The sequence below is a fragment of the Narcine bancroftii genome, chromosome 2 (assembly GCF_036971445.1).
Source record: "Narcine bancroftii isolate sNarBan1 chromosome 2, sNarBan1.hap1, whole genome shotgun sequence".
Taxonomy (NCBI): Eukaryota; Metazoa; Chordata; class Chondrichthyes; order Torpediniformes; family Narcinidae; genus Narcine; species Narcine bancroftii.
The window spans coordinates 370,859,923-370,884,636 of NC_091470.1; the positions used below are offsets into that span (position 1 = coordinate 370,859,923).

The 24,714-nt window shown below is 42.4% G+C and overlaps 1 protein-coding gene across 3 annotated transcripts in view; it reads right to left on the reverse strand.

Annotated features, from left to right (window-relative positions):
• ttc39c (tetratricopeptide repeat domain 39C) overlaps nucleotides 1–24,714 on the reverse strand; it is a 62,322-nt gene that overhangs the window by 17,179 nt on the left and 20,429 nt on the right. For 2 of the 3 annotated variants that reach the window (XM_069922597.1, XM_069922598.1), the window contains 7 exons: nucleotides 23,823–23,871; nucleotides 20,992–21,120; nucleotides 13,240–13,354; nucleotides 10,179–10,530; nucleotides 4,729–4,897; nucleotides 1,427–1,520; nucleotides 667–774 (listed from right to left, as the gene is read on the reverse strand). In XM_069922597.1, the coding sequence (XP_069778698.1) occupies nucleotides 667–774; nucleotides 1,427–1,520; nucleotides 4,729–4,897; nucleotides 10,179–10,530; nucleotides 13,240–13,354; nucleotides 20,992–21,120; nucleotides 23,823–23,871 (1,016 nt within the window). The remainder of the gene's footprint in view (nucleotides 1–666; nucleotides 775–1,426; nucleotides 1,521–4,728; nucleotides 4,898–10,178; nucleotides 10,531–13,239; nucleotides 13,355–20,991; nucleotides 21,121–23,822; nucleotides 23,872–24,714) is intronic. The other variant, XM_069922599.1, reaches the window with a different exon arrangement.

The window sequence follows — 24,714 nt, forward strand, 5'->3', positions numbered from 1 at the left end:
ACATGGTTAGTCGCAAGTGTTACAATCCGGTAATAAAGAACAAAGAACCCTGATTTCGACTCAGTCTGGTGTTTGTCTCACTCATTCATGAACAAAGCAGACCTAACAGTTGGAGGGGGGTGGTTAGGGAAGGGGGGTGGTGGGTTGGGGGGGTGGTTAGGGGAGGGGGGGTGGTGGGTTGGGGGGTGGTTAGGGAAGGGGGGTGGTGGGTTGGGGGGGTGGTTAGGGAAGGGGGGGTGGTGGGCTGTAGGGGATTAGTTTTAAAATATCATGTATGTTTTTGTGTTTTTTAAGTTTTATTCATTAATTGTATGTTTTAACATAGGCATCATGTTTCAATAAACAAAAAATTTTTAAAAAGGGGACATCTAGCAACTTTTGGGCCCTATTTTTCAGACTGATGCAAGGTGACCTTTTTGTTTAAAACGTGCCAAGACCAAAGTATGCAAATCCATTGCTTGGATTTCAAACTACAAATTATTTTGAAGTACTTCTGAAGACACCTATTAGGAAATTACAGCAGATGAAACAGTTAAATTTGTCACTTTACACTTGCTTATTCAGGATATGGTGAATCTGAATTGGACAAGTTGATATGGGTTATTAATCAGTGCATAATAATTATAATGCATCTCGTTCAGTTTTAGAAACAAAAACTCCACGAACCTGCAGTCAAATATGCATAATAGCACTGGGACCACCTGGATTCATTTTTAAGACGTGCAAAAGACTTGTAGGCATCCTTGAAATTCATTTCTATCATGGTACACCAACCTGAAAACAGGTGAACAACTTTGTTGAATGCAAACATTAGACCAACTAGTTCAATCACAAGTCTTAATCTGACATGACACAATTAGGAATTATTAAATATATTGCAACACTACAGTTCCTCCGTCTACTTTTATACCCCACTTTTCAAGTCATAAACAATTCATTCTCTTGATAAAATTGTGCCACCTAAAATCTTGAAGGATTTTGGGGTGGCATGGTTTACTGTAGCGGTTCTGCAATGCTATTACAACGGTGAATCCGGCGCTGTCTGTGAGGAGTTTGTATGTTCTCCCCATGACCTGTGTGGGCTTCCTCCAGTTTACTCCCACCCTTCAAAATGTAGGAGGTTTATAGGTTAATTAGGTGTATTTGGGCGCCACGGGCTTGTGGGGTGGAAGGGCCTGTAACCATGCAGTATGTCTAAATTTATGAATTTCAAATATATTTTATTCACTCACTTTTTATTCACCCATACAGCTGTAGATGCAAGTGTTTCAAAAATAAAAATGTTCTCTGGAGGAACATTAGTCTTGCAAATTACATAGCCCTGCTTCATGCTGAAGGGAGTGTGCAGCAGGTCATAAATCAAGACCGAATAGCTCCTGTCAAGAGTTACTAAGCAAACCTGAAGCCTGGAAAATAAAGCACTTACCTATCTCATACAGACACACATGTTGGATTTCTCGCTGGTCTACAGCAAGCTCCAATGCAGTTTGAAATGATGTCAAGGCACTGTTAATTTTACACTGCAGGAGAAACAAAAGAATGTTTTCAAAACCTTGTCTGTTTAAAAGACAGTCTTCCAGAATAATAGGACGTTTTTTTCTACTCTGCTTCTGTAATTATTTTATTCTCATGTCCTTATCCATATCCTTGTACAGCCAGTAGCAACATGAAAAATATACGACCAAGAGATTCGTTAATGTTAAGGAACATTAGAGAAGACCAGCATCTTCCTGGAGACTGAAAATGACAATTAGAGTCAATGATATTCGTGCAACCCCCCATTGTATTTGTACAGGAATTAGACCTCAGCACCCAGGCATGAATCAATCACACCCAGTCCAATGACGTGCAGGGAACTAGTCACAACATTTGACTGGTAAATGGCCTGGAACACTTGGCCTTTCAAGCCGGTATCTCCCACACACTGCACTTGGTCTATCAGCTTACTCCTTTCGCCATATGCCGTGTCCTATGGTTTATCAAGTCACATTACTTCCACTTCTGACAATTAGGATAGTTAAGAAGGCCTAGGGGATGCTGGGCTTCATTAGTCAGGGGATTGAGTTCAGGAGCAGAGAGGTCATGTTGCCACTCTACAAATCTCTGGTGAGACCACACTTGGAGTATTGTGTTTAGTTCTGCTCACATTAGAGGAAGGATGTGGAAGCTATGGAGAAGGTGCAGAGATTTATCAGGATGTTATCTGGATTGGAAAATAAATCTTAGCAGTTCTGATACCTGACACCCCTTAAGCCAGTCTCCAGCAGTCCGCCGCCTGGTGTGAAACCCTCGACTGCAGTCGCCAGCAGCCCCCAACCTGCATGGGTTCCTTGCCTTGAGTCACCAACAGCCCACTCACTGCCCATGTGTTCTTCAGCCTCAGAGCCCCTCACTGGTCCATTGCCGTGGTCACTGTCCTATGTGTCGTTTCCTCTGCATCTTTGCAAACGGGGACGGGAGATGATTGGGTGGTCTCCTCATTTTCTGATGCCCTGCGCCAGTCCTCCGCTTCCCCAGCATCTGTATCTCCTCTTGGAGTTTGTGCGGTCTGTGTGGTTTTCCCCCGGGAGCTCCAGTTTCCTCCCACCATTCGAAATGTACTGGGAGTGTAGGTTAATTGGGAGTAAATTGGGCGGCACAGACTTATGGGCCGAAATGGTCTGTTACTGTGCTGAATGTCTAAATTTAGCATTTTTTAAAAAAATTTAAATTCAAAAAAAATTTTAAAAATGAGGCAAGGTTAGCAGAGCTAGGACTTTTCCCTTTGGAGCAAATAAGGATGAGAAGAGACTTAATAGAGTCTACAAGATAAGAGGCATAGATAAGGTAGACAGCCAGCATCTTTTTCCCAGGCCAGGAATAGCAAACACCAGGGACATCTGTATAAAGTGAAGGAAGGAAAGTTTAGGGGAGATGTCAGGAGCAAGTGGTGTGTTTATATAAAATACAAATAAAACGCAGAGTTGTGGGTGGCTAAAATGCATTGCTAGGGTTGGTGGTGGAGGTTGAATCATTAGGGGCATTTATGGGATTCTTTGACAGGTACATGGATGAAAGTAAAATAGAGGATTATGAGGTAGGAAGGGTTTAGTTTTTTTTTGTAGGAATATAAGCATCGAATCCACGCTGCTGAAGATCCAACTGCGCTGGGTAGGTCACGTCTCCAGAATGGAGACCATCGCCTTCCCAAGATCGTGTTATATGGCGAGCTCTCCACTGGCCACCAAGACAGAGGTGCACCAAAGAAAAGGTACAAGGACTGCCTAAAGAAATCTCTTGGTGCCTGCCACATTGACCACCGCCAGTGGGCTGATCTCGCCTCCAACCGTGCATCTTGGCGCCTCACAGTTCGGCGGGCAGCAACCTCCTTTGAAGAAGACCGCAGAGCCCACCTCACTGACAAAAGACAAAGGAGGAAAAACCCAACACCCAACCCCAACCAACCAATTTTCCCTTGCAACCGCTGCAACCGTGTCTGCCTGTCCCGCATCGGACTTGTCAGTCACCAACGAGCCTGCAGCAGACTTGGACATTACCCTTCCATAAATCTTTGCTCAGTCATTACCACTGTTGGAAAATGGCATATTAGGCTGGAAGCCAGGTGGGCCTTAGACCGAAAAAGTTTGAGGATATGGGCCAAATGCAGGCAGCTGGGATTGACTCAGGCTGGCACCTTGTTTAGCATGGATGAGTTGGGCCAAAGGGCCTGTTTTTGAACTGCTGAGAAAGTAAATGGATCTGCCGGGTCTGCGCCCAAGATGGCAGCAGCCATGAGAAGTTACAGATGCCAGGGAAGCAGAGGACCGGCACAGATCAGAAAACAAGGAGACCACCCACTGCCCCCCGACCCTGTTTGCGAAGGAGAGCAGCGGAGGCAACCCATAGGACAGTGACCATGGCAGCAGACCAGTGAGGGGCTCTGAAGATGAAGAACACACAGGCCGTGAGCTGTTAGCGACTCGAGGCAAAGAACCCATGCAGGCTGGGGGCTGCTGGTGACTGCAGTTGAGGGATGCAGACTGGATCATGGGGTATCAGAACTAGGATGCGAGAGGGTGCTGAGGGCAATGAAAGGTTCCCGATTGTGTTGGAGGTTCAGGTCTAGAGCTTAAGCTACTGATGGCTTGAACTGGACTCCCGTGTGGCTGCAGGAACTGTGGGAGCACTGGAGGTGAATCCATAGACACACGGTGACTCGAAGACTTGGTTTTGCTTCTTTTTCTCTGACTGTAAGAAGTGCATCAGGCAATTTCTGCTGATATTGAAGCTGCTTGTCTTAAAGACAAAAACAAATTTTGTGTAATATTCCACTGCACATGACAATAAATTGAATCTTGAATCTTCAAAGGACTAATGAAAAGTTCCAGTGACCTGGGTTCTAACCTGAGCTACTGTCTGCATGGAACTTGGGAGATTCTCCCTCTGAGTGCATTCAATTCCTCTGAGCGATTTAGTTATCACCCGCATCCCAAAGATGTGCAGCTTGGTGGGTTAATTGGTTAATTGCCCCTATTTTGTAGCTGTGTGTTAGAATCTGGGCGGGGGGGGGGGGGGGGTTGGGAGTGTTGATGAGAATAGAGGACAAAATGGGTGGTTAATGTCACTCAGATTTGGTGGGTCGAAGGCCATGCACTCCTGATATAATGGTTCCAAAATCTCAGGTGCATCAAAAATGGATATTCCTTTAAAACATTAAACTTTAGGCAAGCAAGCATAAAGCAGAAATACCTCCAATCGTTGAATTCGTCCCTTGAAAAACAGAAATAATGAAGAGTCTGGATAAATGGCTTCTTTTGTTTGCAGGATTTCCTTTGCTTCTCTCAAACCCGCCTGAGCATCCATGCCATCCAAAGCAAAGAAAGGACGCACCACAGTGTGGTACCACAGCAAGGCTAGCCTGGTGGGGAAAAGCAGCGAGACACAGACAGAACTTTATCATTCGTGTACTCCTTAAATACTCTGCAGTTCCAGAGATGCTTTCTGCAGGCTGCCTCATTCACAAGGTGAAATCTGTAGACATTATAAATAGCACAACTTGGGAGATGGGACAATAACATTTAAAAATACTTCAAATACCAGCATAGCCAATTAGAAGGTAGCCTGAGAGTACAGCAATGGCACATAGAAATGAATAAATGTATTCCATTGGAAAAAATAACATATAATTTAAGAAATAACATCACAGTATTCGAACAAATTTGGGAACCGTACATGGAACACAACAGAGAGGGCCTACCGCGGACCTTCACCCCCTAAAATGACAGAAGGAGAAGACGACGAAATGAACTGACCCAGTGTGTAAAAGTAGATGACACAAATTTCTTGTTTATTTTCATTGTGTGATGACATTGTTTAGTGGGTTTAATGTATCATATAGGTTGAACGTTGAGTGGGTGGGAAAGGGGAGGTGAAGGGAGGGGGGGAAAGGGGAGAAAATGACAACGTGTATATTCAAGAGGGAAATGTTTGTGTGTATTTTGGTCAGGATGGTTCATAGTGTGAAAAATAAAAATTAAAAAAACCCAGCATAGTCTATTTCTGCTCCTATGGCTTATGGTGCGGCAGGTAACCAACCACATGCCACTGAGTTAAGTAAAATTCTACCGTAAAAGATTTATCTGCATTTGAAGAGGCAGATTTGATTAGTTATAGACAACGTGGCTTTGTCTGGGGGGTGGGGGGAGGGAACTTGTCTCAGTAATTTGTGAAATTCTTTGAAGTGGTAATTAAACTTATTGATGAGGGACATGCAGTAAAGGTCATCTACAAGGATATAGCTGATCCAAAGGATGGAGCCAACAGGATCCAGGGCAAACTGGATCAAAAAGAGAGGCAGAGGGTAGTGGTGGAGAGTCATTTTTCTGTTTGCAAGTCAGTAACCAATGGTGTATCACAAGGATCTGAGCTGGGACCTTAGATATATGTTAATATCTTGGATGGAAATGACACAAGAGGTAGGACAAATGTGAATCAGAATCAGAATTTATTGTCATGGACAAGTCATGAAATTCAGTGTTTTACAGCAGCGTGAGAGTGAAAACATTCATATCATATCCATCTTGCAACATTACTAGAAATTTAAAAAAAAATTAGTGCATGAAAAATAAGACAGTGACTTTAGTTCATTGTCCATTCAAGAATCTGATGGTGGAGGGGAAGAAGCTGTCCTTGTGCCACTGAGTGCTTGTCTTCAGGCTCCTGGACCATTTTCCCTGATGGTAGCAAAGTGAAGAGGACATGGCCTAAGTGGTGAAGGTCTTTGAGGACAGAGGCTGCATTTTTAAGACATCGCCTCGTGTGGATATCCTTGATGGAGTTAGGTCTGGTGCCTGAGATGTCGCAGGCCGAGTTAACAACTGGAGTTTATTCATGTCCTGAAAGTCGGCACCTCAATACCAGACAGTGATGCAACCAGCCAGAATGCTCTCCACGGTACACCTGTAGAAGTTTTCAAGAGTCTTTGGAGACATACCAAATCTCCTTAGACACCTCACAAAGTATAGCCGCTGGCCAGCCTTCTTTTTGAAGACATCGATGTGGAGGCTCCAGGACAGATCCTCGGAGATGTTGACACCCAGGAAGTTCTTGACCCTCTCCACTACTGGGCCCTCGATGAAGACTGGGTTGTGTTCCCCTGACTTCCTCCTGAAATCCACAATCATTTCCTTGGTTTTGTTAATGTTCAGTGCAAGGTTGTTGTCATTACACCATTCAACAAGCTGATCTATCTCCCACCTCTGCGCTTCCTTATTGCCATTTGTGATTCTGCCGACAACTGTGGTGTCATCAGGAAAACTTGTAGATGGCATTGGAATTGTACTTGGCCACACAGTGTGGGTGTTTAATAAGTAGACCAGTGGGCTACACACATTATTGATAATCAGTGAGGAGGACACGTTGTTTCCAATTCGTACTGACTGTGGTCTTCCGATGAGAAAGTCAAGGATCTAGTTACAAAGGGGGTACAGAGGCCTAGTTTGTAGCTCCTTGACCAGCACTGAGGGAATAATGGTATTGAAGGCCAAACTGTAGTCTATGAATTGTTGTTTTTGAGGTGATCCAGAGCTGAATGGAAAGCCAGCGACATTGCTTCTGCTGTGGAGCAATTGTGAAGATAGGCGAATTGCAATGGGTTCAGATCTTTGCTTAGTTATGTGTTAAATCTGGCCATGTCCAGCCTCGCAAAACATTTCATCATAGCAGAAGTTGGTGCTTCTATGCGATAGTCGTTGAGGCAGCTCACACAACTCTTCTTGGGTACTGGGATGATTGATGCCCTTTTGAAGGAGGAGGGAACTTCTGAGTGCAGCAATGAGAGATTAAAAATTCTGTGAACACCCCAGCTAGTTGATTGGCACAGATTTTCAGTAACCTGTCAGGTATGGCATCAGGGCCTGATGCCTTTCAAGGATTCACCCTCTTGAATGATGTTCTGACATCACCCTGGGAGACATATATCACAGTGTCCTCAGCCTTTTCAGGGATTCTAGTAGGCACTGTTTAGTTCTTATTCTCAAAATCAGATTTCAGATTTATAGTCAGAGTACATACATGACATCATATACAACCCTGAGATTCTTTTTCCTGTGGGCGAGGCAGAATTGCCACTTATTGGCAGTGCAAAAATAACTGATTCAATGTACACATGTAAATAAAGAAATGTAAACAAACTGACTGTGCAATACAGAGATTTTTTAAAAAAATCAATAACATGCAAAGTAAGAATCCTTAAATAATCCCTGATTGAGTTGGTTGTTGAGGAGTCTGATGGTGGAGGCGCAGCAACTGTTCCTGAACCTGGTCATGTGAGTCTTGTGGCACCTCAGTGCCTTGGATAGCAAAGAGGGTTATTATTCAATGCAATATCAAAGTATAGACAGCTGAAAGTGGCAGATGGAATTTAGTCCCAACTGTGAGGTGATTTATTTTAAGAGTGCAAACAAGGGTAAGATGTTTGCAGTAAATGGGCAAGGCCCTAGGGGTGTTGATGAACAGAGAGACCTTGGGATAGAAATCCACATATTCCTGAGGCAGCACAAGCGAAGGTGGTGAAGATGGCTTAAGGGACACAAGAGCTGGATGTCACATTACAATTTAATAGTATGTTGGTTGGGATGATCTCCTTCCTATAGGAAGGACATGGTTGTGTTGTAGAGGGTAAGAATTTACCCAGGATGTCACTTGGATTTGAGCGTTTCGTTTACACAGAGAGATCGAGTAAGCTGGGTGTGCTTTCCCTGGAGAAGAAGGGGCAGAGTGTGACCCAAAAGTGGTATAAAAAGTTCTGAAGGGTGATTGAGAAGGTAGATAAGGGTCTTTATCCACATGGTGAGTTGTCAAGGTCAAGAGGGCATGTTTTAGGGTGAGATGTAGTAGAGATCTTATTGTTGACGTGGGAATTTCTTGTCAATTTTGGAATAAATGTTAAATGCCACTGATCAGTAAACGTTAAAACTATGTAACACAGGATCCTGGTCTGATTCATCATTAAGAGGAGTTGTTAATCAAACTGAACACATTCCTAACTCTGATCTATTGATGGGGAAGGCCACTGAGGAAAAGCTATTACTGACCTGAATTACCTAGCCTGATGTAATTGGTCTCCAACAATCACTGTAATTTCCCTCTGTGCCATCCAAAGGATCACATGATCAACTAAAGATGCAATAATAACACTGGAGTTGACTATTCTCCTTCACAACACTTGGTTCTATGACAGAATATGGAATGGAGTCAGACACTGGCTTCCATCCAACTAATAGAGACAGGAAAACTAGATTGCACTAAATTATTTCCTAAAGAATCATAAAGCACTAAAAATCGACCGAACATCAGTAGCAGGGAAAGATTTTTAAAAAAACATTATAGGTACATTAATGGGGCAATTGTAACTTTGCACCTAACATCAGACTGATCAAAATAGACTGATGAAATGCAAATGTGTATTGATTGTAGAGATTAGACTGCAGTGTGGAAAGTGCACTGACAGATTGCATCGCAGCCTGAGTTGGCAATTCGAGTGCCAGGAATGCAGAAAGCTGCAGAAGGTAGCAAGCACAACTAGGTCCATCACAGGCTCTGACCTCCCCTCTTCTGCAGACATCTATTTTAAGGCACTACCTCCAGAAGGCAGCCATCTACCATCAAGAGCCAATCACTTTGGACATAACCTCTTCTTACTGCCACCTTCTGCCTGAAGACCAGCACGTCGAGGTTCAAGATCAGTTTCTTTCCAACAGCTGTCACTTGTTGCACTCACTTTACTGTGAGAAACTTTGGTTTCCACTAACATTACTCTCAATATTTATTATCTATTGTAGGTCTTTATTGCTTCTTTTAATTTAGTTCAGTTATAGTTTTGCTTTACAAGTACCTGTCTGATTGGATATGTACATTAATCAATGTGTATGACAATAACGTCATTAAGAGTGAAGGCATCGCAATGCAATACACAGAACATTTTGAGATTATACATTATTTAGATAAACATGCTATTTGAGGTTGTAACATACAGGGAAAGCAAAAGGCCCTAGTAGATGCATTGCATTTTGATGTTCAACTAAACAAACAGACAACATAATCAGACAAGAGGCCTTGCCACAAAAGCAAAGGACACGAGATCTGGGTGAAGTGCATTAAGATTTTTTTAAAAACTTAAGTGAGTGAACAATGAGAAACTGGAGGAACTCAGTTCTAAGTTTTATCATAAAGGACCCCCTTCCCCCTGGTCACAACCTCTTCTCACTGCTCCCTTCAGGCAGAAGGTACAGAAGCCTGAAGACCGGCACCTCGAGGGACAAGAACAGCTGTCAGACCTGATTTCACTCTGCACTATTGCAAGGCACTTTTTTTTACCCCACTTACCAGCATTGTAAATATTTATGATCTACCTTTGTATTTATTGTCTCTTATTATTTAATTCAATTACTTTACTGTTATAGTTTATCTTTTAAGTCCCTGTTTGTATATCATACAACGTGTGTGGCAGTCACACCATTCAGAGTAAAACCATCACACTGCAATTACATGGAACATTTTGAGATTAAACATTATGTTGTACTTATTTTGCAACCTCAACCAGGGAAGAATGTCTTGACATTGTGAAACGATCAGACAAATGCAGGCATCTCTCTCTATCTGTGAAGATAAAAACTGAAAATACTTGTACACCTACTCACGTAGCTAACGGAGCCTTCATGTCCTTGCTTTCACTCGCATCCATGAGAGAAGATAATCCCTGCAGACGGTCTCCAGGAAAGCCCAGCAGGTTGATGAGTTTCAGCAGGTGAGGGGGCACCATTGAAATGCACAGATGGAAAAGCCCGTAGCCAAAGCTGACAGCACCTTTCAGTCTACTCAGCGACTCTTCGTGTAAAGACACAGCAGGAATGTGGTTGTCATTTGCCCGATCAGATGTCAGATATTCTTCAGACCTTTTTTTATGCATGAGCTGTAGTGAATCAATTTCAGTATAGCACTTGTTATAAATTTTCCATGCTTTTCGGAGTATCCAGCCACCTTTAATGTATGCTATAATTTGAAAGGAGAAAGAATATGTCCATTAAAAAGCTTGATTTTAAATGCCAGCATTTAGACCATTGCATAGGAACAAACTCTGTAGCACAAAGAGGCCCAAATTTAACTAAGATTGCTGCTATTTGCTTACATTCATCATGCTTAGACTCTGCCTATCAGTTCTAGATCTTTTTCTAAAAGTTACATAATCATAGAATATAGGCACAGAAGGTCATTCAGTCCCTCTAAACTTGCTCCACCATTTAATACCATAATTGTTGATCATACGTCTTCTGTCCCCTATTCCTGCTTCTTCTCCATCTCCCCTTGATCCCTTTTACCTTAAGGGCCATATCCAACTCCTATCTCAATATATCTAACAAACTGGCCTCATCAACTTCCTGTGGGAGGGAGTTCCACAAGTTCACAACTCTCTGGCGTTTCTCCTCATCTCAGTCCTAAATGGCTTCTGGAGTAAAACACTAAAGTCTGCACACACTGTGACTGAAACAAAAACCACAATGGTGGAGAAACTCAGCAGGTCAGTGTCCTTTATGTGGCAACAATAAAAATACAGAACTAACATTTCAGGTCATGTATCTTTATCATTGCTCTATAAAGGACACTGTTCGACCTGCTGAGTTTCTCCACCATTGTCTTTTTATCTAATTGGCTTCTCCCTTCTCCTGAGTTTGACCCCTTGTTCTAGGCAGCTAGGACCAGATAGCCCCCTGAATCTATGCAGCACTCTGCTCATATACCTAGCACAGTAATAACACAGCATTCTATATATAATTTTATAGTATTGGAGTATATTTCACTAATGAATGGAGCAAGGATTTTGGACACTCCTGGCTAGTACGACGGAAAGCACATTTGAAAATGATTGGTCATAAGCCAGTTGCCTAATTTTCACTTTAAGGCTTGAAGACTAACCCAAGAAGGTATGAATACCCTGGAATTGATTAACCAGTGTCGTAATGCCAGTGTATAGGAAAGCACGTGCATAGGACTAGAATTTCCACCTAGAATGTTGGTTTTGAGCGATACCCTTTGAATAAGATGAACCCCCCCCCCATCCCAAAGAAAATCTGGCATTACTGCTAAGCAGTGGATGCAATTAAAAGCAAATCACAATATTTTAATTACAAATTGTCACTTAAAAGGCTTCGTTTTATTTGGATATTTTAAAAGAAATACAAAAGTCTACAGATGCTGTGATTATGGTATAAAGTAACATTTCTGGCTTGAACCCATCATCAAGGTATGAGCAGAATGTCAGTAGACCACCTGAACTATAGTGAAGGTAAAGGTACATAATCAACATTTCGGGCGCCTGCCTCCATTTTCCTCATCCCCGATTGTAATGGAAGATTTAAACCGTGTTTTTTACTTTTGCAGCCTTTGCTTCTGCAGGGCTGAGAACCTGCTTGTTCTTTAGAATCAGCTGACATAAGCTAAATTCCACCGAGGGGCCAGAGATGCTGTTATCTGACGAAAGGACATCTGTGTACCAAGAACATTTAATCTTCCTGCTTGTTTTGGTCACAGACTGTCAGAGGCCTAACCTTGATGCAAAATAAACCATTGTATTCAAAGTGATAAGCTGAAAATTATGTTATTTGCTTATTTATTGCTCGCTTATCTTTCTTTCTGTGCTGGGAATAGGTGCTTGGGTAAGCAGTTTTTGGATAATACAAGCCATGGTCCCGCTGCTGAAGTTTGACACTCTCCCAGAGGTGGCAACATCTCTCAGCAAGAAGAAGAACTTCTAGAGTCCAGCCAACGTCCCGGTCAGGGGAGGTGGAGAAGCTGCTACCGGCGCCCTTACAACCTACTACAAGTGTGCGGTCATTGCCCTGCTTCGGCAGTTGGGACCAATCCAGGCATTCATAAGTATAATTGGGAAGGGCTTGCATATTGTAGTTTGATATCAGCTTTAGAATTTGAAATAAAGATTTGTATAAACTGAAGTGCTCTCGGCATGTGTGTCTATTTTCTTTTGGTAGCTCAAACACCGTGACCAATCTAAAACGAACCAAGTGAGAGATACAAGTTTATCCAGGACACCGATGAAGGGGCTCAAGCCCAAAACTTTGGTTGTGATCTTTATCTTTGCAAAGTGCACTGTTTGACCAGCTGAGTTTCTCCAGCGTTATGGTTTTACTACCAGCAAAAAGATATTGAAAATATTCAGCCAACTATTTTGTATCTTTCCCCACTGAAACATTTAGATTTTACTAAACTGAAACAATCCATCAAAAGTAATACAGGCAAAAGGCACTTTTATCCATCCAAGCAGAATCAATCAGGTTTATTGTCATGAACGGGTGTCACAAAATTTGTTATTTTGTGGCATAATAGGTGCAAAATTGCAATAAATTACTGTTCCATAAATAGAAAAAGTGAAGCATTGTTCATTTGGAAATTTGATGGTGGAGGGGAAAGAAGCCATCTTTGTAACATTGGGTGATTGTCTTCAGGCTCCTGTACCTCTTGAAGCAGGGAGAAGGTGGTCCTCAATGATAGAGGCTGCTTTCTTGAAATACCACATCTTGTAGATGTCCATAATGGACCGCAGGCTAATGCCCATGATGGCGCTTGCTGAGTTCATAATGGGCAAATACAATGAGATTTACAGATAGAAATGCTATGCTAGCTAGGTAACTGTTAGTTAATTGTCGAGCATGTAATAAAAACTTTCTATCCAAACCAATGATATACCTGAGAGTTCCTGCTTCACAAATGAAAGTACAGCAAGATAGACCTGGCAGTCAGCAGTGACGATTTGCCTTTGGAGCCTGTCAACGTCCAATGCTGTGGGCCTCTGCATATCAACCTGATGAATAGAAGGAAAATAGCGTGAGCAGGGTCTGAAAAACGCAACTTTCATCAGGCACAGCTTTTCTCAACGGTCAACTGCAGAGAAACGAGGAAACAATCAATCACATCTCACAAGGATATGCAGTGATCAGCAATATACATCTTTTCTTATGACTACTTCATATGTTGCAACTTACACTAGGCTCATTTTTAATAATCAAGAATGGTTCTGAACAAAAGATTAAAAGTATAAAAACACTACAGCACAGAAACAGGCCTCTTCAGCCCTTCTAGACTGTGCCAAACAATTTTTTTTTTGCCTAGTCCCACTGACCTGCGCCCAGTCCATATTCCTCCATACCTCTCCCATCCATGTATCTGTCCAAATTCTTTTTAAATGTTAAAATTGAGCCCACATTCATTACTTCAGCTGGAAGCTCGTCCACACCCCCACCACTCTCTGTGTTCCCCTAAACTTTTCCCCTTTCACTCTTAACCCACATCCTCTGGTTTGTATCTCACCCACCCTCAGTGGAAAAAGCCATTTCCATTTACTCTGTCTGTCTCCCTCATAATTTTAAATCCCTCCATCAAATCTCCCCTCATTCTTCCACACTTCAGGGAATAAAGTCCTAACCTGTTTAACTTTTCCCTGTAACTCAGTTCCTGAAGTCCGGGCAACATCCTAGTAAATCCTCTCTGCACTCTTTCGATCTTAGTGATCTCTTTCCTGTAGTTAGGTGACCAAAACTGCACACAATCCTCCAAATTTGGCCTCATCAATGTCTTATACAACTTTACCATAACAACCCAACTCTTGTACTCAATACTTTGATTTATGAAGGCCAATATGCCAAAAGCTCTCTTCACAACCCTATCTACCTGTGATGCCACTTTCAGGGAATTACATGCCTGTATTCCCAGATCCCGCTGTTTTACTGCCCTCCTCAGCGCCTGACCATGTACCGTGTATGTCTCTTCTTAGTTTGTCCTTCCAAAATGCAACACCTTACACTTGTCTGTATTAAATTCCATCTGCCATTTTTGAGCCCATTTTTCTACCTGGCCCAGATCCCTCTGCAGCTTTGAAAACCTTCATTGTCCACAACGTCTCCAATCTTAGTGTCATCAACAAACTTGCTGATCCAATTTACCACCTTATCATCCAGATCATTGATATAGATGACAAACAACAATGGTCCCAGCACCGATCCCTGAGGCACCACTAGTCAAAGGCCTACAGTCTGAGAAGCAATCAACCACCCCTACTCTCTGGCTTCTCCAGTCCAGCCATTGTCGAATCCAGTTCATTATTTCACCATGAATACCTAGTGTCTGCAAATTTTCATGTTTCACTCAAGACTGTAAAAAATTAATCTTGCTCACTTGTGCAGTGTAAAGCTTCCTCTATCAATTAAGCAGGTTTTCAAGCACAACATGGGTTTGAAAGCACTGATTGGCATTTTGTTTCAAATAGTGTTTAAATTTTTCTCCTTAACTGTGTTACGAGCCCAAAGGACCCCAAAACCCAGCAGCAATAAATATTCACCAAGACAAATGGTTACTTAAACAAAGTTGCTTTTAATTATCATTAAACATGAAAATAGAATCAAACTTTAACTTACCTCTATTGACTTACTTAACCTAACTTAACCCCCTTCTAATTCTAAGCGCACGTGTATGTAATGTGTGTGTAAGTTCAGAAAAGTTCCTTGGTTCACAGTCCAATCTCACTTCTCATTCCTCCAAGTTCACTGGTTGCAGGCAATTCTGATTCTGTGCACAGAATTTAACATTTATAAAGTTCAATAGGCTTTGGTGCTTGAAAGGTAAATGGTTACCGCTCAGGAAGGTTCTTGTGGGTTTTCAGAGAGAGATTTGTTGTTCCAGGACAGCCACAACTGATGTACTTCCATCAGCCACTCCTGTGTCTTGTTGACGAAACTTGCACATATCAGGGTTCTCCAGATGATAACCTCTTTCTTTCAGGTCACCAGAGTTCCTTTTTGTTTCTCTTATTCCAAGTGGGACTTTAGACACCCAGTTTTGCATGATCCACAAGGGCTATGATCAGATAGTCTTAAAAACAGGCTTGCCAGCTTTTCCTGTTCCAGTCCTAGCTACTTCTGCTGGCAGTAACACTATACAAGCGATCTCTGCTTCTCTCTCTCTCACAAAGAGAAAGCCTGTTTGAGGCTCTCTGCTTGAAAAATCACATGACCCACTTACAACATCAAGCTCTCCTCCAGAAAATAGTGGCTCTGTTGCCTTTGGTAAGCAACAATCCATTAGTGAAGTCTCTTGAGCACTCTTCAAAGCTCTTGCAAAAGTTGTGAGAAGCCAATACGTCTTCGGTATTTCAAATAAGATCTGTTTTAAAGTGTTTGCATGTGACCTTTCCCAATTTATCTCCCAAAAACAGATCTAGATACTCTGTCACAATAGGTCAAACAATGATGCACCTCTTAATGAGATCCAGTTCCTCCTTAACACCACCCCTTTCAACTCCTCTACTTTTTCAAATAGCCAGACTGCATAGAATTTTTGCTTTACAGCACAAACACAGGCCTTTCGGTCCCACTTATTTATGCTGACCAAGTAACCTAACTGAGCTAGTCTCATTTGCCTGCATTTGGCCCAGATCCCTTTACCTTTCTAAATGTCTTTTGGACATTGTAATTGTGTCCCACTCTACCACTTCCTCTGGCCGCTCATTGCAAATACACACCACACCTAGTAAGAAGAAGGTGCCATCTTCTGCAGGAAGTGCTCAGGCCTGAAGCATCAGTAACCTATTTTTACCTTCTATGAATGCTGCAAGACTGGCTGAGTTCCTCTAGAATTTCTGTGTTTTGACAGAAACAGCTCTTAATACTCCTCAAAGAGTTATCTCCAACTATGATTCCCCCACACAACTTCTGTACTCGATACCTGTCTGAGCACAAGCACGACAAATAAGAATCATCAACTCACCAGTACCTGTAGGTCTCTCTGTTTTACAACATTCTCTCGGGCCCTACCATTTATTGTGCAAGTCCTGCCCTTGTTTAATTAACCAAAATGCAACACCTCACATGCGTGAAAGTTAAATTTCATTTCCCATTCCTTGGCCCATTTTTCAAGTTCATTCTTTAGCTTCCATGCAGAATGTGATTAAAAGGCCTCACCCATCTCCTGTGGGCCACACATGGACATCACACAGCCACAGAATTTCAGCTTGTGGTCAGCAGTGATGGTGGTTAGGTGTGGGGGTGGTTAAAGTCATCAGTCTTTGTGACCTCGATCGTAAAAGCTATCAGATTGTTCTAAAAGCTCATCTGCTTATTGATGTCCTTCATGGGAGAAGGTCTGTCATCATCACAAGAATTCTGTACACGTGACTACTCCAGACATGCTCCATCTTAGTGACTCAATTATCCGCCAATCAAGCAATTCAACTTTACGACAAGAGAACGTAAAACTGCGCAGGAACCGACCCTTCGTCCCACCATGTCTGACCTGACCAGGACAGCAGTACCCATCTACCGGTTTGTAGCTGTATCCTTCCATTTCGTGCCTGTTCAAGTTTATTATCATTTGATTGAACAAGTACAACCCAATACCACAGCATTCTCTGGTCCTCGGTGCAAAACACGCAGGGATACAACCAGACATAACACAATATAGACCAGCAATACATATGCAGGACAAATAGACATATATAAAAATAAATGAAAACTTGCCTGCTTAATGCCTCTTAAAAATTGCTAATTGTATTTGCTTCCACCACTTCTCCTGGCAGCACATTCTAGGCACCCACTAGTCTCAGTGTAAAATACTTAGGACATAGTACAACACAGGAACATAGCCCTTTGCCATATGCCTGTGCAGAACACCATGTTCAAATCAAATTAAAACTCTGCTGCTTGAACTTGACAGATATCCCTCCATTTAAGAACAGAGAAGTTCTGCTGGAACTGTACAGTGCACTGGCGATGCCGTGCCTGGAGGGCTGTGTGCAGCTGCGGTCTCCTTACGGAGGGCTGTGTGCAGCTGCGGTCTCCTTACGGAGGGCTGTGTGCAGCTGCGGTCTCCTTACGGAGGGCTGTGTGCAGCTGCGGTCTCCTTACGGAGGGCTGTGTGCAGCTGCGGTCTCCTTACGGAGGGCTGTGTGCAGCTGCGGTCTCCTTACGGAGGGCTGTGTGCAGCTGCGGTCTCCTTACGGAGGGCTGTGTGCAGCTGCGGTCTCCTTACGGAGGGCTGTGTGCAGCTGCGGTCTCCTTACGGAGGGCTGTGTGCAGCTGCGGTCTCCTTACGGAGGGCTGTGTGCAGCTGCGGTCTCCTTACGGAGGGCTGTGTGCAGCTGCGGTCTCCTTACGGAGGGCTGTGTGCAGCTGCGGTCTCCTTACGGAGGGCTGTGTGCAGCTGCGGTCTCCTTACGGAGGGCTGTGTGCAGCTGCGGTCTCCTTACGGAGGGCTGTGTGCAGCTGCGGTCTCCTTACGGAGGGCTGTGTGCAGCTGCGGTCTCCTTACGGAGGGCTGTGTGCAGCTGTGGTCTCCTTACTTGAGAAAGGATGTACTGGATTTTGAAGTGGTGCAGAGGAGGTTCACCAGGTTGATTCTGAAAAATAAGGGGTTAGCTTATGAGGAGAAGTTGAGTAGCCTGGGCCTATGCCCATTGGAGTTTAGAAGGATGAGGAGAGATCTTATAGAGTTATTAAATTATGACTGGAATAGTAAAGATAAGAGCAGAGAGGTTGCTTCCACTGGCAGGTGAGATTACAACTAGGGGACATAGTATTAAAGGTCATGGGAATAGATTTAGTAAGATGAGGTGAAACTGCTTCTACCAGAAAGTAGTAATTCTGTGGAACTCTCTGCCCAGGGAAGCAGCAAAGGCTGTAAAATTGTGAAATGCTGGAAGAACTCAAAACGATCTCGCAGCGTTCAGAGGAGGTAATAAAAATATTGCTGATGTTTCGGGTCTGAGCCCAGTGAAGACTGCCTCAATGTATTTAAGACACAGATAGATAGATGGTTGAAGAATATGGGAATTAAGGGTTATGGGGAATAGATGAGTAGATTCGACAGGTGGAGCCTAGTCCATGGCCAAACCAGCTGTGACCTCATTGAATGGTGGAGCAGGCTCAACAAGCCAACTCCTGTTCCCCGTTTCTCCAACATTGACTTCGGCACTGATTTTGAACAACAAACTCACACCCTCCCCATTTCATCTTGAAATTTTAGACATCAGGGACTAGGAACTATGTCCATCAGAGTGGAGTAACAAAGGAAAGAGATGAGCAGCACAGAATGAAATGAAAATCAGAAAACGAGAGGTTGACAAGAAGGGCAATCGATAAGGTATCAAAGGTGTGATAGAATTTGCACTGGCTGATGGGCTACAGGAACGTCAGGCATTTTCATCAATTGAGACAGCACGGAAATAACACTGCAACTTGAGAGTCTAAGAGAACAGATTTCTTTTTAAAGACATACAGCACAGTAACAGACCCTTGAAGATCCCAAGCCTCTGCCATCCAATTAACCTACAACCCCCATACATTTTGGAAGGTGGGATGAAACTGGAGCATCAGAGGAAACCCACACAGACACAGGGAGAGCGTACAAACTCCTTACAGATAGTGCTGGATTCAAACCTGGGTGGCTGGTGCATTAACAGTGTTGCACTTAACTGCACTGCTTAACTGTGCTGGCCCAAAACAAGCTCAGCCTGAAAACTGTAGTAAATAGTATCGGAATTTAGTAATAACAAAGCAAAGTTTGTAGCAATTTGCAGGTACAAGTCTGATAATCAGATCTGATAATAAAGCAGAAAATTACTCAATATTGGTGGGTATCAAGCAGGGTTGGCATTTTTACACATCTGAATCCTGTCACCAAGGACATTAAATCGGAGACAGAACCTTGAGAAGCTATGTTCAGTGTCTAGTTTGTCTGATCTCTGGATTCTGGGCAGGTCTCGGCAGATTGGAAGACAGCAAATGTCATGCCACTTTTTAAAAAGGGATGTAGTCAGAAGACTGTTAACTATCAGCCAGTTAGCTTAACGTCTGTAGTCAGGAAAATGCTTGAAGCTGTCATCAAGGATGAAATAGCAAGATATTTAGAATGAAGGGGGTTCCATCAAGCAGATGCAGCAGGGAGTCAGAAAGGGCAGGTCTTGTTTGACAACTTGCTGTTCTTTGAGGATATAATGGGGGTGGCAGATAGAAGGGAACAGGTTGATGTTGTATACTTAGATATCCAGAAGGCATTTGATAAGGTGCTGCACAAGAGATCTATCAATAAGGTACAGATGAATGGAGTTGGGGAAAGTATATTGACGTGGATTGAGGATTGGTTAACTGACAGAAGGCAGAGAGTTGGGATAAATGGATGTTTTTCTGATTGACAGACTGTGCTAAGTGGGGGGGCCGCAGGGGTCGGTGCTGGGCCCGCATCTGTTCACCATTCACATTGATGATTTGGAAGAGGGGACAGAGTGTCGTGTAGCCACATTTGCGGATGATACCAAATTGAGTAGAAAAGCAAATTGTACAGAGGATGTGGAGAGGCTGCAGAGGGTATAGTTAAGTTAGGTGAGTGGGCAAAGGTCTGGGAGATGGAGAACAATGTTACTAAATGCAAGGTCATCCACTTTGGGCAGAAAAGCTAGAAGAGCAGATTATTATTCAAATGGTGAAAAACGTCAGCCTGTTGTAGTGCAGAAGGACTTGGGAGGGCTTGTGCATGAATCACAAAAAGTCAGGTTGCAGGTTATTAAGAAGGCCAATGGAATATTGGCCTTCATCGCTAGAAGAATTGAATTCAAGAGCAGTGAGGTCATGGTGCAACTGTACAAGGTCCTGGTGAGGCCACACCTGGAGTCCGGTGAGCAGTTCTGGTCTCCATACTTGGAGAAGGGTATACTGGCCCTGGAGGCAGTCCAGAGGAGGTCCATCAGGTTGATCCCACAGATAAAGGGGTTGACCTACGAGGAGAGACTAAATCATCTGGGATTCTACTCACTCAAATTCAGAAGAATGAGAGGAGATCTTATAGAAACATATAAAATTATGAAAGGGATAGATAAGATAGAGGCAGGAAAATTGATTTTCAATGGTTGGTGAGACCAGAACTAGGGGGAACAGCCTCAAGATTCAGGGGAGTAGATTAAAGATGGCGATGAGGAAAAACTGTTTTTCCCAGAGAGTCATGAATCTGTGGAATTCTCTGCCCAGGGAAGTGGTTGAGGCGACTTCATTAAACATATTTAAGGTTCAGTTAGAAAGATTTTTTACATACAAAAGGAATGACGGGATATGGGGGGAAAAGGCAGGTGGGTGGAGTTGAGTCAATGGTCAGATCAGCTATGATCATGGAATGGCGGACACCTGCTCCTATTTTTTATGTTCTTATATTCTAAAACAGAGTAAGAATATAATTGAGTGCAAGGAAAAAAAGGAATCTCAGGGTTGTACGTGAAGTCACAGATGTACTTGGCCCGAATTTTGAACGGTGATCCGTAAAAGAATATTATGCAAAGTATTAACGAGACACTTGGAATCTTGGAAGATCCACAGCATTCTATTTATAGATTAATGATGAAAGTGGTCAACTTTCGTACTGAGTATTTGATTTAAACTGTAATGCAAATGCCGATGTACTCACATTCTTTTTAATTTTATTTCTGATTGTTTCAATCACACCTGCTGCATTATTTTCACACAACTTTTCTGTGCTCTTTAAATCATCACAAGCCAGCTGCATTTTCTCATCTTCGAAGGTCATCATGGCATTCTGAAATGGAAAGCCTGCATTACCAAAGTAACTGACATGATGAGAGCCCGCACTTCCATCACATTCGTTTCCAAAATCGACAATCTAATGTACTCAGTGAGCACATGTACTGTATTAAGGCTTTGCAATTCCTTGGTAAACGACAAAAAATAAAATCCTAATACCATTCTGTAAATCAATCTTTGACCCTGTAACTTGTAAATTACTTGCAGAAAATGTACTTTTCTTAAGTATATGTGTGATACAAAATGGTATGCATATTTAATGTCATGGAAAAGGACAGCAAACTGAAAGCAAACTGAATCCAAAGATTCATGGGAGTAGATTTAGGACAGAGATGAGGAGGAACTAGATACTAGAAGTACAGTAAAACCCCTGTTATCTGGAATTCAAGCAACTGGCAGCCTCAGCATTCTGCAAAATTATTTTTTTTTTTTTAATTTTTTTTAAATTGCAGAAAATAAATAGGTAAAAAATATGTTTGAAATTGGCACGCCTCACTGTTAGTTCGCCAGTCATGCAATAAGCAATCTCAAGCAACTGGAAAATTCACTTATCCGGCATCAACCAATTCCATAGGTGCCGGATACCAGGGGTTCTACTCATTCAGGTCTAGTATCTGTGGAGAAGCAGAGTTAATGATTCAGATCAAGGGCCAGGACATACAAACTTATTAAATGGCAGACCCCAGTCACCAAATGATGAGTCAAATGAACAATTATCATAATTTGATGAAGATTCAACATACAACACAAAAAGCTGTAGATAAATGGAAATCAAAAATAAATCAGCAATGTGTTATCTTTCAAGTTTATCATCCGATTGTACAAATACAACCCAATGAAACATCATTGTGCAGTTTTTGAAACTTGAATTTATTCATGACTATTAAGCCTTGCAAAATGATTTAAGCTAAATGACAATTCCATATGTTTCTTGCAATTCTTCATTTAAATTTAGCCAAATTACAGAAATTCAAATTTGGAAAATTAGAAAATTTGGACCTAAGTGGGATAAAGGTAAAACATTACAGCACATTACAGACCCTTCAGCGTTTAATGTTGTGCCGATCCATATATTCCTACAAAAATAAAATACTAAACCCTTCCGACCTTGTCACCCTCTATTTTTCTTTCATCCATGTGCCTATTGCAAAGCACTTTGTATAAAAAAATGACCAGTGAATGGTAGGAAAATTAAAATACAGTGGAACCCTGATTTAACGCAACACGATTTAATGTGAATCCGGATAATAACGTGATGAGTCACAGGACTCGGGTGTTGGATTGCCACCAGGAGTGAGTGCAGGTCCTTAGGGCTGCCACAAGGAGCGGGGACTGTTGGTTTACTAAAAATCAATTTGTGTTTTAATTTCAACTGTAACTGTAACAATTTATTGAAACCCCGATTTAGCACAACCCCGCTTTTTGTTGACCCAAACCATCGCATTATAATGGAATTCCACTGTAACTTAAGAACATGTTCTTTTCCACAAAGTGAAAAGTCCCTTGAGGGTCCAGATGCAAAGCTTCTCATTTCAATATATCATTCCTCTGCCACAGACTTTATATGATTCGATGTACTGGCAGCTACTCCCCACTTTATATTGTACTTTTGTCTTTCATTGTATATGCAAGGCAATCGAAAGCAGTCAAGAGCCAGCAATTCCCTGTCACCTCGATTTATCTCAACAGATTTGCTTGTATGTTTAATAGTAAACCTTGATTGATATCACAAATGGGTTTAATTAAAATATGAGTATTTCAATATACGGTATCAAAACATCACTTGTAAGTCCATTTTTAATTCTGTAAAATAACTGAAGCCTGAATCAATTCTACTTAGAGTATAGCTGTTGAATGAAGTGTCTAAAAAAATTAAATAAACTTTCAAAACATTCAACAATTTTCAGACTTCTAGCACTTCCTTCCAAAGATGATTAATTCACGACAGAAATGAAGGGGTTAGCCTGAGGAGAGATTAAATTGTCTGGGACGGTACTCACTGGAATTTAGAAGAATGAGAGTGGATCTTATAGAAATATCTAAAATTATGAAAGGCAGAGATAAGATAGAAGTCGGCAAGTTGTTTCCATTGGAGGGGGAAACTAGAACTAGGGAACACAGCCTCAAGATTCAGGGGAGTAGATTTAGGACAGAGATGAGGAGGAACTGCTTTTCCCAGAGGGTGGTTAATCTGTGGAATTCGCTGCCCATTAAAGCAATGGAGGTGACCTCAGTAACTATATTTAAGACAAGTTTGGATAGATTTTGGGGAATTAAGGGATATACGAAAAGGTGGAGATGAGCCTATCATCAGTTAAGCCGTGATCTCAGTGAATGGCGGAGCAGGCTCGACAGGCCGGATGGCCGACTCCTGCTCCTATTTCTTATGTTCTCCATGACAGGGCGAAAGTGGACAGGTGACCACTCGGTTCTACACTTGTGATGAATGAATTTTGGCTAAATTCTGCAAACTTGCACCAGATACATCCACAGAGGAAGCCTGCAGCAAGGAAACAGGCTGTTTTGGTGGAAACTCCAAGCCCTTGTATGGTTAAAATACAATTAAATATCTAATTTTTGTCGCAACATTATAAAGCCGAGCCAGTAATCTAGTTGAACACCAGTAGTTGGGAGATAGAGCAGTAAACAGCGAGCAAATGGTTAAATACACAACACTGCTTTTGTATGGTGACTTACCAAGAAACTAACAAAACTTGCTCCAAAGCTCATAAGAGGGCTGTTGTTCCTATAAAACAATACACATAAACTGCTTAGAATTAGAGACAGTACCATTGTAACCTCATCTGCTCATATATGTACAAAAACAAATGAAGTATTGATCTTACATATTCGTATTTCTTAAAAGAACATTATATTATAAGATTAAACTTTGTTGGAAGTGTGGAGTTAGACACATAGCCTGCTCAAGCAATAAAATAAACTGCTAGAAGAACTCAGTAAATCAGGCAGCATCTATCTAGGCAAAGGATGGCCAGAGACTTTGCTGCCAACTTCCACCTTGATCTATATATCTGTCCATCTCTGCCAACACGTTCCCCTTCCTTGATCGTTCGGTTTCCATCTTGGGTGACAAACATTTTTGATAAACCCACAAACTCCCACAGTTATCTTGATTCCATCCCTTCACATCCTGTAAGGATTCTATTCCTCTCTCTCAATTCCTCTGTCTCCATTGCATCTGCAGCCAGGATGACGTCTTCCACTGCAGATCATCCAAGATGTCAATGCTCTTCAAAAAATGTGGCTCCCCTTCTACCATCATCAACTCAGCCCTACCCACAACTCCTCTATTTCCCACCGATATGCCTCTCACCCCCTACACAAGGGCAGGATTCCACTGGTCCCCACTAGCTTCTGCAAACATCTGCAATTTCTGCCACCTACAACATAGACACATTTTCCCTTCTCCCCTTTCTGCAGAGACTGCTCCCTCTGTCATTCCCTCATCCATTCAATCCTTCCCATTAATCTCCCCCTTGGTACCTACTTCTGGGACCACAGGAAATGCTCCTCTTGCACCCATACCACCATTTGGAGGCCCAAACAGTCCTTCCAAGTGAAGCAACAC